The sequence below is a fragment of the Haliotis rufescens genome, unplaced genomic scaffold (genome assembly GCF_023055435.1).
Source record: "Haliotis rufescens isolate VD_foot unplaced genomic scaffold, xgHalRufe1.0.p SCAF_3, whole genome shotgun sequence".
Classification (NCBI taxonomy): Eukaryota; Metazoa; Mollusca; class Gastropoda; order Lepetellida; family Haliotidae; genus Haliotis; species Haliotis rufescens.
The window spans coordinates 63,222,630-63,237,705 of record NW_025964001.1 but is presented as its reverse complement, the minus strand read 5'-3'; the positions used below and the strand labels follow the sequence as shown (position 1 = coordinate 63,237,705).

General features: G+C 41.6%; 2 protein-coding genes across 3 annotated transcripts; both read right to left on the bottom strand.

Annotated features, from left to right (window-relative positions):
* Positions 1-326: 326 nt before the first annotated feature.
* Positions 327-9,624, bottom strand: LOC124132374. 2 transcript variants are annotated; one of them, XM_048403262.1, is made up of 3 exons: positions 9,508-9,601; positions 5,038-5,233; positions 327-2,065 (listed from the first exon to the last, which is right to left on the bottom strand). In XM_048403262.1, the coding sequence occupies exon 3, from the start codon at positions 2,039-2,041 to the stop codon at positions 815-817; it is 1,227 nt and encodes a 408-aa protein (XP_048259219.1). In that variant the 5' UTR covers positions 2,042-2,065; positions 5,038-5,233; positions 9,508-9,601; the 3' UTR covers positions 327-814. The 2 variants fall into 2 exon arrangements, with proteins under 2 accessions (XP_048259219.1, XP_046352218.2); XM_046496262.2 differs by lacking the exon at positions 5,038-5,233 and having other exon boundaries at positions 9,508-9,624.
* A 1,338-nt stretch (positions 9,625-10,962) lies between these two features.
* Positions 10,963-11,799, bottom strand: LOC125384413 (histone-lysine N-methyltransferase SETMAR-like). The gene has a single exon (XM_048403473.1). The coding sequence runs from the start codon at positions 11,797-11,799 to the stop codon at positions 10,963-10,965; it is 837 nt and encodes a 278-aa protein (XP_048259430.1).
* Between the last annotated feature and the right edge of the window lie 3,277 nt (positions 11,800-15,076).

Below are 15,076 nucleotides of genomic sequence, written 5' to 3'. Positions count from 1 at the left end.
TGATATATTTGATGTCAAAAGACACGAGGGTGAGATTGTATTTATCATCCAACATCATTCTTCCAACTTTTTCAATTTGTAGACAGTAATTAGCAGTGTCTTCAGTGTAAAAAGTACTGCTAACAGCTTCAGTAGCAGAGCCATAAGGGATGTCATTTGATTATGACGTCATGGTAACCAATGATGTCACAATGGTCTGCAAAGCATTGTGATGCAATTTCATTGCAGCGATATCTACAGTGTAGATATCGCTTGATCTCACCCAAGCGATACCTCCTGTGGGAGCCAGTTTTGGATGATAAAAGATAATATGACTATTGCAATTATTGATGTGAAAAATGTTTAATTCCCAAGATGGCAAACGTGCAGATTGAGTATTGGTTTAAGCGGCTTGGTTAGTGTCAATGATCAAGTAGTATTATATGAATACAGGATTATGTAGAATCTAGGCCAATCTGCTTACTGTGTAGCTAGGCCGGTGTAACTACTAGAGATGTATTGTGTGGCTGTAATTGTGTTAGTGCTGTGGAAATGGAGTGTGTGGCTGTAATGGTGTTAGCATTACAAATGGTTGCGTATTATGATAATCTCATTTATGAGTATTGAGGGAATATGAGGTCCATTTCTCCGGTGTACTTGGTCTAATTCCACAAAGTGATCTTATGACATGGCTGACGTAACTTTTTCACTCTAACATCCTGTTACTTCCGATTTAAGACTGATTGGTCGTGAAATTACATTGTCGTAACACCGAGACCAACTTACGACATGTCGCAATGTGGTATGACCTTGCCGTTTGATATAATATTATGTGTCATCCAGAATGACAGCATACAGACTCCGAACTCCTACCCGAGAAGGTCATCTTTCTTGGAGACATTTTTCCACGGAACGACATCTGCCGTAAAGCTTTCAAGGAGCCCCGGATGTTGTACACCGTTTCCATCCCATAATCCGACTCGGGAGAACCAGAAGGCTTTACGCGCCAGCGAGTCTTTGCGGTTGAAGTTCCTTCTCGATCAAGACCGGAAGTCACTGGGGTCAAGTCTCTGGACGCCTTTACTTGCTTCGGAGGCGGTGTTGTACTCGGAATCCGTTTCTGAGGCGGTAGTTTCCACATCACACCGACACTTTCAACTTTGCTCCTGCCTGACGAAAAGGTCGGTCTCTTCCATGCAATCGGTTCACTCATAAAACTTTTCACTGAGCCTGATTTCGAGTCTCTTTCCGACTTCTTTTCGTCACTTGGATCATTATGAAAGCTCTGAGCACTCCAGGACACAGATAAACACTTCTTCCCCCGAAAATGTTCTGCGTCATTCTGTTCTCTCGTTTTATCCTTCAAAGGTAATGTCACAGTTTCATAATCGATGATAGTGTTCGAGAAAGGGAGGTCGTCTGCTCCTCTCAAAAGGCGGGAACTGCCATATTTGTTCACAGGACGGAATACCCCGTCTTTCTTCATCATCCTCACACTGTCTTCATCGAAGGAGGAGGAATAGCTTATCACGGAGCTGCCCCGACCCCTAGGGAAGTCATCAAACTTTATTTTCCCCCCAACAACAGCAGGAACCTGATTCTCTGTCTCTTTTCGTTCACCCTGGCTGCTCTTGGGCAGGAATCGCTCAGCATCCACGGCCCAAGACATGAGTCGAGACTGAAGCTTCTCCTGTTTTCTACGACTCCATTCTGCATGTTTCTTAACCTGTTGTTGACGACGAATCTTTTCGTACACATCATGGTCCATTCCATCCTTTGTCTGGGTGAGATGGAACACGTTCCCCCTGCTGTTCTTCTGCTGGAGGGGTTTCCTCACTGAGGATTCGCCTGGGAAGTTTTTTCTGAGTTTAGCTGATAAACTGTTTCCGAGAAGGTTCTGTTCGCCAGGGTGGTCTTCTTTCAAGAGCGAGGGAAATTTGTGATCGGTGTGCACTGAGCGTTTGGTCGGGGACTGGCTCGACTTGCTGTCCACATCGGAGTCCTTGTGGTTGCCCCCAGTGGGAATGATTGGGCGTTTCATGATCCCTTTAATCCCCGCCATTGTCGAGTCATTTATTCGAGAAATCTGAAAGAATAAATATATTAAATTTATGCGTTCCAAGCTTAATGTTATTCTGATTGTGTCTTGAACACAGGACAAAATACACCTCAGATGAACCGAAAAGCGAGTTAGTGATTGATGTTTTACGTCGCAGGCAACAATATTCCGGCTATATCACAGCTGCCTGAAAAAAAACGAGTCAGGCCAGGGATACAACAGTTATAGCATGAGCAACGCCCAACATCGCCAGGGTACCAGGAAATAAAATCAGGTCACACATAGCATCAACACGGGCCTCTTTATAATCGGGAGGGTTAGGTGGGTCATGGGACTTTATGTGCAGGATAGAACACTTTCCCTCGGGTTTTTAGGAGATTTAAAAACCGAATCCAAGCGATAATGACGCCCCTATGTTTTATCCCGAGGATGAGGGTTTTAAAACTCATAAAAACCCGAGGGTAAGTGTTTTATCTAACTTATAAACCGAAAAAAGAATCTTAAAACAACATTTATCAACATTTTCTTGTTTCAAACATACTTTCCATGAACCTTAGGAAACGGGTGTAAAATATATATTGCTGGTATACGGGTACTTGAAAAAGACATTCTTAAAAGCATTGGGATTTATCTGCTTGTCTGTAGCCTAGTGATACACATACGAAGATACGAAGGTTGCGTGTTCGATCCTCGGGAATATAGAGAAAACATTTGTCATTTGATTTTACATTTCATTACATTCTTCAAATACAAAATACATTTCTAGCGACAAACACTCACATTTTACAATATTAACGGTAGTTGTTTTATTAAAATCCCGGGGATGTTATAACATCCCTCTTTAAGACATTTTACCCGTGGAGAACAATAGGATGACGACACTGGTGGTTTATTAGTTTATAAGAGACTAGACCGTTACTGCTTTAAGACATACCGTTTTTATAATTCAAATGATACAAATTTGTTTGAAAAAAACACACAAAACCACAAATAATATTTTCCCTGTATTTTCTGAAACAAATTCTTGACAACCACGAAACATGGGCAAATATAGGCAGTAAAACTGGACATACAGAGTGAGTGAGTGAGTTGGTTCTATTCGCAATATTCGAACATTGCATCCATGTGAGAGTCGAACCCAGTCCTTAGGCGAGACGAGAAAACGCTTTAACCAATCGGCTACCCCACCGTCGGAGGACACACAGACGAATATACACGAGAACACGTAGATATAAATGTTCTAGAAGCCAAACTGTCTTCCTTTGTGGTGATAACCTTATTTTACCACGTCAAGTCCGAACATGAAGTATATTAAGCCTATATTTATCGGCTGTCAATAACAGCAACAACCAAGTATTGTTTTGCTATGAACACCACATATGCTAAAACGTATCGATAGCAGATGCACAGCAAGAGCGAGTACCGTTATAGCCCAAGTCTATTGTATAGCGTAGACAGGTATAACAACAAACATAGTAAACACGAGAAACACGATACAAAGTTATTTTACGGTTTATAAAGAATTATAAAAGCTATTTCAGACCCAGCACGATCACAGTAACTAGCCAGCCACACACACACACTTATACAACACAGAATGCAGTGTAGAAATCCGTCACGGTTTTGGTAACATGCGCTTGTCAATAGCGTGTCTATTTCGTGTAGGACGACTTGACAGTGAAGATAGCTCATCAGGCAAATGGTTTCGCGGATCTCTTTTCAAACAGATGGGTTGATCGCATTCGTCCGTTTATAGTCATATGTCAATAGATTGCAATCGCTGGTGGATGGTGTGTTTATGGCAAGCGGGATTAATTACATTGTCGTGTGTAGTGGGGACTGACATTTGAAGTCGGTGAGAGAGACGACACAGGTAACTGAGACCGTCAAACCTCATTAGTGCGTAAAACCCGCGGTTCTCACCGGAATATGTCGGCGCGGGAGGTTGCAAATAATATCATTACCATCTATATTTTTCACCTACAACAATATAATATTATTATCATTATTATTAATTAATTAATTAATTAACTCTGTACAGAGAATAACGGCGCTTTAAACGACCATCCGTGCCTCCAGACATATATATTCAATATATAAGGGTTTTGATAGAAGGCCATTTTATTATTATTGTTATTCTTATTCTTATTATTATTATTATTATTATTAACACCCCTGCATGTTCAAAGCGTTACGGGGGCACGGGTGGCCAAGTCGTCTAAGGCGCCGCGATTCGTTGTGCAGAGTTGCGTCCCTTGGGCACGCCAGAAACCTATGATTATGGGTTCGAATCCCGGTTCGCCCCGATTATGTTTCTAGGTTTGTCAGCACCATACCCGTGCTTGTGGGTTTCACCGAAGTGGTAAACGTCTCAGACCTGCATCACTTCGGGCTTTTCCCCCACATTAAGCTGACACGCCGAGATATAACTGGAATACTGTTAAAATCGGCGTTAAACCCAACTCACTCAAACTCAAAGAGCTACAGTTGAACAATAAATCTATTCATATCGATAGCAATATTAAAGTGTTACGTGCTACAGTGTCGAAGAACAGTTTCTCCACCTTGCTTGTTAATCCCTGTATCCATTGCCTTTGAGTATATTGTGGATCAGACAAAGATGCAAATCTTCTGATCGAAGTGATCTTTATGACACGTTGTTGCGTCCTTTGGCCATGCCAGAAACCTACGATGTGGGTTCGAATTCCGGATCGCCCCGATTATGTTTCTAGGTTTAGCACCATACCCGTGCTCGTGGGTTATACAAAAGTGGTAAACGTCTAAGACCTGCATCACTTCAGGCTTTCCTCCCACATAAAGCTGACACGCCGTGATATGACTGGAATACTGTTCAAAGTGGTGTTAAACCCAACTCACTCACTTATCACTCTAAACTTATGCAAAGACGAACATGAATACTCATATGTACAATAAACCCTTAAGTACATAGACACAGGATTACTTGCATATAACATACACCACTCTTGAAACACATTTACCGTAAGGGGCTGTGTGACTCCTTAATAACTTTGACATTTGACCCCTAAGTCGAGCTCAACAGTGTAATGTGTATTTGCATACAGGTCGCGTATAGACAAAGTGTACTTGAACTGGCCATGCGCTGTTCCTAGTGCCTCCCGCCGTTAACATTGTTGCTCTTCCGTCTTCAACACTGTATTAGACACGAAGCTCAGACTGAAATGAGGGTTTAAACTGTGCAAATATTAGGATTGACGCTATAAATCAATCATTGTTGATAACGGGTCTGATAATGACACTCACAAGTTGTAATTTCTAAGACGGGTGTCGCTATCTGAAATGTGTGTTTGTCGATCATCTCGCCTGTCACTCACGCCATTGAAAAGGTCTCCTACCTCTATGCGGGGGGTATGTCTGGGCTACAAGTATCAATATGTCACAGACAGCGAACAGCTGTGCGAGCGATATACATTTCATGCAATCCGTGTCAGTTTGAAAATCCATATACCCAAAATATAATATATATACCCAAGACCGACATGAAATATACACCACCTTGATTGATTGATCATTGCTATAAGAACCTACACGTTTTTAGTAGACTAGAACAGCACGTAGGTCTTTTCAGATAGTGCACATGTCAATATGGTTAAAATGGCCGAAAACTCCGCGAATGTTTTTCAAAATTATGCCAATTAATAATCTGCAAATCAATATTTCAGCTGTGTATACATGAACGACAGGTGACACGGCATGAAAAGTCATTATGTACCAATGTCAACCTGAACACATGTAAACTGATATTAAAGACTGACAAAAGTGCGGTCAGGGAAAATAAAAGCCCGCTACATCAAAACATAATTTAAAAGGCTCGACGTCATATCTACTTGACCAATCAAATTACACCCAAAGCATAAAACAATTATAAAAATGGAGAAAAAAAGTGATATACTTTTAAGGCGTTCTTAACTGTTATAAAACATTATATTATTTGTAATGATATATATGGTATGTACATTCTAGACACTAAGTTTGTTGTTTAACGCCGCACATAGCAATATCTCCATCTATTTGACGGCAGTCTGTAAGTCATCCAGTCTGGACCACACCGTCCGGTGATTGACATCATGAGCATCGATCTAAATTAGGATACAATGACATTCATCAACCAATTTCCTGACCACCCGATCCCGTGAGTCGCCTCTTACGACAATCATGAGTTGCTGCACATGAAGACCAAATTTAACTCGTATCTTCACGGGGTAGACATCAGGAACTGCATGCACTGCACAAGCTGGTATCACCAGTACGTGGAATCGGTCATGAAGATTGTATACAGTTAAAATATGATTCGCTGATTCATGGGTTAGAGTGAGTGAGGGAGGGAGGGAGCGAGCGCCGCGTTTAGCAATATTCCAGTAATATCAGGGCAGGGGACACCAGATTGAGCTTCACACACTGAACCCATGTGGGGAATCGAACCCGGATCTTCGGCGTGACGAGCGAACGCTTTAACCACTAGGCTGCCCCACCGCCCCTCATAGGTTAAAGCCTAATTTGACACAGCGTCGACACACGCCTATTAGATATGAATACACAATGTCATTTAGAAAGTTGTCAAATGTAACAAATGTTATATTTGGGATAACACTTTCTTTGTGAAGCACAGCGATCTTAACCACTCAGCCACCGAAGCTTGCGTGCTGGCGATTAGGTGCCTCACTCTTGGAGCGTGGGTTCGAATCTCGGATGGGACTCAACCCAGATAAGTACTACAAACTGTACTTGATACGTGGAAAGATGTTTATAAAGAGCTTGCATGCGGATACAGATAGAATGTTAATCTGCAATGACCTGCCATGTATTATGTGATAAAATTGCACGTTGACAATGTGTGTTTCCATGACACAGCTATTCAATTCACAGATAGCGTTCAGGTCTACAGTACGAGTAAAACTCCGCTTATCAGAACCCTTGTACTCTGGAGACCCCGAATTCCGACCTTTTACAAACTGAAACGTTTACGTTCTTGGGATAATCCTCCCATCCTTGCCAGTCAGAAAGTGTTAATCCGGGAGATTTATTTAACAGCGGTGCTGGGGTTCCATTCTGCATGTATAAACATTTACAGAAAATATAATGCGGTGTAGTCTATACTGTAACTATTAGTGTTTTGCTGACATGGCGATGTAAATACATGCATATAGTGTGTGTGATTGAGACGCTATGCATGTTCGTAAGTGTGCCTGTATATGTGTCTACGTGTTTGTGTATGATTTCGTGCGTGACTGTGTAAGTTGGTTGGTTGGTTTGTTGTTTAACGCCGCACTCAGCAATATTCCAGCTTTATGACGGCGGTCTGTAAATAATCGAGTCTGGACCAGACAATCCAGTGATTGATATCATGAGCATCGATCCACGCAATTGGGATCAATGACATGCATCAACCAAGTCAGCGAGCCTGATCACCCGATCCCGTTAGTCGCCTTTTACGACAAGCATAGTCGCCTTTTACGGCAAGCATGGGTTGCTGAAGACCTATTCTACCCCGGAATCTTCACGGGTCGACTGTGTAAGTAATTTGGCGTGTGTGTGTGTGTGTGTGTGTGTGTGTGTGTGCGTGCGTGCGTGCGTGCGTGCGTGCGTGCGTGCGTGCGTGCGTGCGTGCGTGCGTGCGTGCGTGTGTGTGTGTGCGCGTCTGTATGTGTCTGTGTGTTCAACGAATTTCCTAACTTAACTTTAAACATTGTGTAGGTATTTGTCTTAATTTATCTTATCCGGGTCATGGCGTTATACATATGCTTTTATGTCTAGTGTCTCGTAGGCCATACCTGGTCGAATGTTATATTTTATTGTTTGTGTACATGTTTTAGATTTAAGTGTAGATAACATATGACACTATAATAACATTATTATCTCTCTCTGTAAAACTGAAATATTGTTTAAACAGGCGTTAAATCCGCTGTATATGCTATCACAAGCCATGGCATGCTTCCAACTGAACAGCTATAGTCGGATTACTTGACTATAATTAACCGCCCTTGCTACGCTAATTTGATCTTCAACGAAGGGCAGCTTCATAAGGTTCTTTTACCGACCCGCAGGCTGTGCGTTACATAGAACCTGCGTGTGCTATAACATAGGAAAATATTCCCCCTTCAGAAAGCATGTTCTTATATTTCGCAACTAGTCACACGATGAGGTGACAATTTGATAGAGATGTGTCGCATAAGTGCTATTTCAAATATGTTTGTAGACTAACATTTAGTCTCTGAAATCTTATATTACACAATATCTTTCTTGACTCTAAAAAAAATTAAAAAATTCCCTATGCTGATTTCAGATAGAGCTAGCTTGAGCTGGCTAGACTTGCTTTTGTATGCATTTCTAGATTATGTTTTTTTCATAAAATAAATATATTCCACGGTCATGGTGCAGAACTAATATGTTTGATGTGCCAGTATATTCATTGATCAGCTGTTCCATAATAAAAATGATCCCTACAACTGGCATGTAACGCACGTGCAGGTCACATTTGTTTTGTTAAGTTCAGTTTACATACTTGGGCCTGGGTTCCCACAGCATCAGCTGACTGAATCTACAGTAAACTACGGTTATAGCGAACACGCTTATAACGAACTGACGGATATAACGAACTTACTTATTTGGTCCCGACTATTTGCTGTAGTTATTCTGTATATATGCTTAAAACGAACAACGGTTATGACGAACTAAAATTAGTAGTCCCCATGAGTTCGTTATAACCGTAGTTTACTGTATACCATTTGAATGGTTCGACATAAACTTCAATACACACATTGAAGCAGAAAGGATTCGTCAAAATTATTAAGAAACTGAACTGATATCAATTAACAGATGACAAACACTAGTTGTAATAGTCAATTTGTTAACAGACTGAGTGAATCAGTCATTTTTCAAATTGACTGAAAATTTCAAATATTTTAAATACTAACCGACTTCATAACAATGAATATTATGAATAATTTCTTTATTATACAAACGACATGTTTCATGGTTACTCCTTGCATTCATCACGAGAATCTCGTTGCTATATGGCGGAAATATTGCAGATGTGGCGGTAAATTTTAACTCACTCACTCATCACGAGAATTCTGATGAAGCGGAGAGAAGTAGCCCTGAAACGTTTTTTACGTGTAATGAAAAAGTTGTTATCCATAATATTTCTTGCTATATGAATATCCAACTTTGAAATGTCCATATAGCGTGACTGACGTTAACACTGATTGCAACATACGCAAAGTTTTGTCTATTTTCATATTAACAAAGCAAGACATATTTGTACGGAAATACTTCTGAATATATTTCGTCAAGAACGTAAATAAACGTACGAGTAAAATGAGGCAGGTGACTTGCAAACAAAACAAGACATGAGTTTTGAGTATGAATATGATTCATAAGAAAACTGACACCATGACAAGAGCAAAATGTGAAATCATTGTCCGTCTTACCCACGAATTGACCCCTCCCTTGTTTTGAACGCCGAGTATCCCTTCAGGTAAAACAGTCCCTTGCACACCTAACGGTGAGGCGAGATTCTCTGAGGACGCGTCTCACGTGGGTAGCTCGCGACCCATGCTTAGCAACCGACACAAGGACCGCTGAGGTAACGGGACCGCTGGCTCTGACTACCGTAAAACCTCTTGCCCCGTGCAATGTCAAGGGTACTTGAGCTAAACAGACAATGAGTATGAGCGGGTTGTATATTATCTGTGGAACAGCTGCAAATAAACTGCCTGGAAAAATAAAGCATACACTTGAAAATTGGATTTGACCAAAAAATTATCAACGTTACCAGATTGGGAGTCGCTAAAACACTGCAAGGTTCAAGACACAACTATGACATCAGTAAAAATACGTCACCATCGAATAATCATTTCTTGTTTGTTTAATTATTAGCTTCCATCAATCCTGGGTGTATGATTTCTTTCACCCGACAGTTTCAACATCACAAAGTGTGTAATTTATTTATGGAGTTTCCTGGTATAAGAAGAGGGCATGGGTGGCCCAGTCGTCTAAGGCGCTGCGATTCGCTGTGCAGAGTTGCGTCCCTTGGGCACGCCAGAAACCTATGATTGTGGGTTAGAATCCCGGTTCGCCCCGATTATGTTTCTAGGTTTGTCAGCACCATGCCCGTGCTCGTGGGTTTCACCGAAGTGGTAAACGTCTGTAACCTGCATCACTTCGGGCTTTCCTCCCACATTAAGCTGACATGCCGCGATATGACTGGAATAATGTTAAAAGCGGCGTTAAACCCAACTCACTCACTCCTAGTATAAGATCATAATTTTTTTCATAAATAAATCAGGTTTAGCTTAGTGAATGAAATTGCGGTGAGTAAAACGCGATGGCCGTTAGCTGGGAGTGAGTGAGTGAGTTTGGTTTTCGCCGCTTTTAGCAATATTCCAGCAATATCACCGCAGGGACAACAGAAATGGGCTTCACACATATACCCATGTCGGGAATCGAACCCGGGTCTTCGTCTTGACGAGCGAACGCTTTAACCAAGAGGTTTATAAATATGCTATTTTGTGTAGTTTCCACGTGATTAAACAGTTGGACATAATATTCCGATTTTCTCTACTGCTCATTAAATTCCCGTGGAGATTTCGGAGAAGACAACGTCCCCAGTCATGTATGCTTGTTTAAGAGGCGGCTAAATGGAATGTGTGTTACTACTGTATTACTAAAGTGAGTGCATGACGAGCGAACGCTTTAACTACAAGGCTACCCGACCGCCCCGGAAGGGAAGGATATATGTAGTGTATACTATTGACGTACAGTATAGGTAACTGGAGACGCCAGTTACTTGGCAGACTTCACTTCTATGGATTTAGTATACGAGGGGCGATTGATAAGTTCTAAGCCTAACAAAGAAAACAAAGTCAGTTTGATACCAAAGCTTTTTATTTTTCGACATAGTCCCCTTTAAGGTCAACACACTTCTGCCAGCAATGTTGCAATGCCATTATGCCACTTTTGTACAAGTCAACTTCTTGGTCACTCAAAAAGTTGTTGACCGCTGTAATGACGTCATCATCTGACTGGAAATGAGTCCCAGCTAAATGCCTTTTCAACTGGGGGAACAGATGATAGTCCGACGGAGCCAAATCAGGTGAATAAGGTGGATGTTGGAGAAGTTCAAAGCCACACTCATGGATTTTGGCCATTGCTATCAGTGACGTGTGTGCTGGAGCATTGTCGTGATGATAAAGCCCACCTTTCGTCAACTTTCCACGTCGCGTAACTTTGATTTTCTCTCTTAACTGTCTCAGAAGTTCCACATAGTAAGCCCCTGTAACAGTACAGCCTTTAGGAAGCCAGTCCACCATGATCACACCTTCAGAATCCCAAAACACGGATGCCATGACTTTCCCAGCTGAAGGCACAGACTTTGCTTTCTTTGGAGTAGGAGATGTGACATGTTTCCACTGTTTAGACTGTTGTTTTGATTCAAGTTCAAAGTGGTGGACCCATGTTTCGTCCATTGTAACAAACCGTTTGAGAAAGTTATCTGGATCACCTTCAAAAAGCTTGAGGTTCTCCCTTGAGAGATTCTCTCTTTGAGGTTTCTGATCAGCTGTCAACAGTTTGGGGACCCATCGAGCAGAAACCTTGTGCATTCCTAGAATATCTGTCAGAATGAAATGCACTCGCTCCTGAGAGATGTCGACTAAGTTGGCTATCTGTCGCTGTGTCACTCGTCGGTCGTCCATGAATATGTCCAGGACTCGCTGTACCATTTCAGGTGTTGAAGACACAACAGGTGGACCAGGGTTCATCATCAGTGCTCGATCGCCCACGTTTAAACTCTGCCACCCATCTTTTCACTGTTGCATATGACGGGGCATCTTCCCCTAGTGTGGATAACATATCCTCATATATGGCATTGGGTGTTAAGCCTCGCTTTTCCTGTTTCTCCATTTTAAGTGATCTCATAACCCCCCTTGCAGTCAATAGCTTATACTAAACTAAATAATGTGTCCAATACAACAATCCTCCGGTGTATGTCACTGTACTTGATCAGTCTATCACCACCACAAAGGAACATCCGTACCACACTCCTTCAGAGGTAAGCTCACAACTTATCAATCGCCCCTCGTATACTACGCGAAACAAGTTAAAAAACACCCACAACTGCAAGGTTAACAATTCGCACCATGACGCACCATTAACTAGTCATATGAAACAATGCGTAGTTCTTTAACTTCTTTTGAGTAGTATATATTTAGTATATATGTTATGTGTTTGTTGTAAAACGCCGCCCTCGGCAATATTCCAGCTAAATGACGGTGGTTAGTATATATATATTATGGTATGTGTGCGTGTTACGAAATCCAGCTTACATGGACATATATTATAGGTAAATACGGTAGGATTACTCTGTCAAAGCAAAGTGTGCCTCAAGCGTCTTAAAGCAGTATTGATCTCTAAAATAGCCTCCGGTTTAACTTAATAGCCCCATGTGTTAATTGTTATGCACATGCTACACAGTAACGACGTAACATTAGAATCACAATACTGCCTGACAAGACGCCGACACAAATCGATCAAATCACCGATTGATTTTACTTACTGGTCGATATCCAATTTGGCGTTTCGGGAGTCCATATCAAATATTTAGTGTTTGTGTGGCAGAATAATGAGAAAATTTGAATTATAAGCCGAATAAAGGAAAGTCGTTTTACACCAAGAACACACACTGGGGGATATTTGATTCTCTTTCAAGATTTATACCCTCCTTGATTTTACCGGCGATATTAACCCGCCAGTGGGTTAAACTGTCCTGTATACAAACATTCATATACTTATCTTGATTTATTTTCCGGCTATTTTCATAAACGATTCCCAATAACCATACGTTCCATTATCGGTTATTAAGTCGAAAATAATTAAAACGAACTAATCCTGTATGAAAGCTAGGAAGACGGTTCTGTATAGAACGATGAAATGAGATAGTATTCGCACCAGAACCAGGGTTATAGTAGCTTACCTACATGCCAGTCAAACCACACAACGAGTCAACCTTAGATCAAAGGTTATCAATAATGTGTATCAACATGTATTTTCCCATAAGCTATCTATTACCTACTCGGCATGGTTGGCCTATTCAAACTTGCAAAAAATATTTATTTATCAGGGTCACGTTCTAATAACAATTATATCCCTTGGAATGTTGGTTATCGTGTGAATATGCATAAAATTGTTCAGAATAAATCTGCTGACATTGCTTGGCAAGTTGTATTGAAAGTCGTGGTCGGAAATGGTTGAGTGGAGAGATAGTGACGAGGCAAGGTAGCATCTAAGCCGACACGTACTTATCGGGTTTGGTAACAGTATCCCCCAGCATCTGATCACGACCACCTCGTCTGTTTAATCAAACAGTCAAGTAGTTTATTCCACGGGTCCATGTGCCGTTGCTTAAATATTTCTTGATCTACTAATATCACTCAAGTGTCAGAAACGCACTATCCTTTTAGCGTCTTGTTTAACGCCACTCTCTTCTTGTTGAACGCCGCGGCCTGTAAATAATCGAATCTGAACCAGACAATCCAGTGATCGATATTGTGAGCAACGATCCACGACGTCGAGTTACGATGACGCGCAATCAACCACGTCACCGAGCCTGACCACCCGATCCATTTGGTTCCTCTTACGGGGTGCAGGAGAAAATGGCCCCAGGCAATTTGGCGAAAACGGCCAGATTTTTTAAAAATATGGCCACAAATTTTGGAGAAACAAAACCAACAAAAATCTGTTGTGACTTAGTTTATTTATTGTTCAGACAGCGTCCGCCCGGAGAGCGGCAGGTCCGGGGTTCGATCCCCCGCCGCGTCATACCAAAAGACATAAAATATGGTACTTGTTGTTACCCTGTCTGGCGCTCGGCATTATGGGGGTTAAAACAAGGACTGGTCGGCTCGGAGTCAGTATACTTTGTCTGAGTGGGGTATTCATGTAAAACTGCGGCATGGTATCTCAGTGTTCTAGCACTATAAATCGGCATCAGTCCGGACTAGTACAAGCAGCCACACACACACACACACGTGCATGCACGTCGCTATATAAGTGCAATAATCTTGGACGCGACGTTAAACCCAATTTCACCTCACCTCACTTCACCTCATTGTTCAGACATCGAGTTTACTTATTGATATTCTGGAATATCACGTTGTCACATTTCACAGTGTCACAGTTTATGGCTGCCACTTCTATTCGGACTTCTCTACCAAAACCTAGAACATGCGCCCTCATCCGGGTGTTAAACAGAGCCGCACTGCACTTCCTGCATATTGTGCAACCAGATTTCTTCCAGAACACCCATGTACTGAAAAATGAAACAATATGTTACTTTACATCGTGATAGGATTATGTGAAATATTATGTTACATAATGGTTTTGTCATAGTATTGTCCTATAGAATATTACTTCCACCACATGTGCATGTCCATATGTGTTAATGATTTTCGGCTTGTTCTTCTGTGGGCCATGCTCGACGATGGTGAACGTGTTCACCTCAGTGTCATTGTCCGCGCTGTCAGGTTTCTGGATGCTGCCGTCTTCAAATTGCCATTTACTGGTATATTACTAGTTTGTATTAATATATATTACAATGTTCATATCATTTTACATTAAATTTTACACATAAACTCTCGTTTAGTCAATACTGTCTACATTAACCTATATATTAGATTACCTTTCAAGATGATTTTCCGGTATCTCGGTATCTTCTGAGCGGGAAAAGTGTAGGTCAGCAGTGTTGATCTGGCTGGTGTCCTGTGTCATGGTGACATTTTCAGTAGCAGTAGAGCTTCGGGCTGCCACTTCATCTCCATCTTCCCGAGGCAAGGGCGTTAATTGACTATAAAATTCCAGTGGAAACTGGCAGCCCTGACCTCGGGAAGATGCTCCGTCTCTAACTGGATGTCCTACATGACATTCTCAACATACCCCGTGGTAGTCATGGCAATCTACTCTACAAAATATCAGCCATTACAAATTAGAACCTACATGTAATTA

Coding starts and splice junctions, on each gene's coding strand:
- LOC124132374 (XM_046496262.2), bottom strand. CDS start 2,041: ATGGCGGGGATTAAAGGGATCATGAAACGCCCAATCATTCCCACTGGG.
- LOC125384413 (XM_048403473.1), bottom strand. CDS start 11,799: ATGGTACAGCGAGTCCTGGACATATTCATGGACGACCGACGAGTGACA.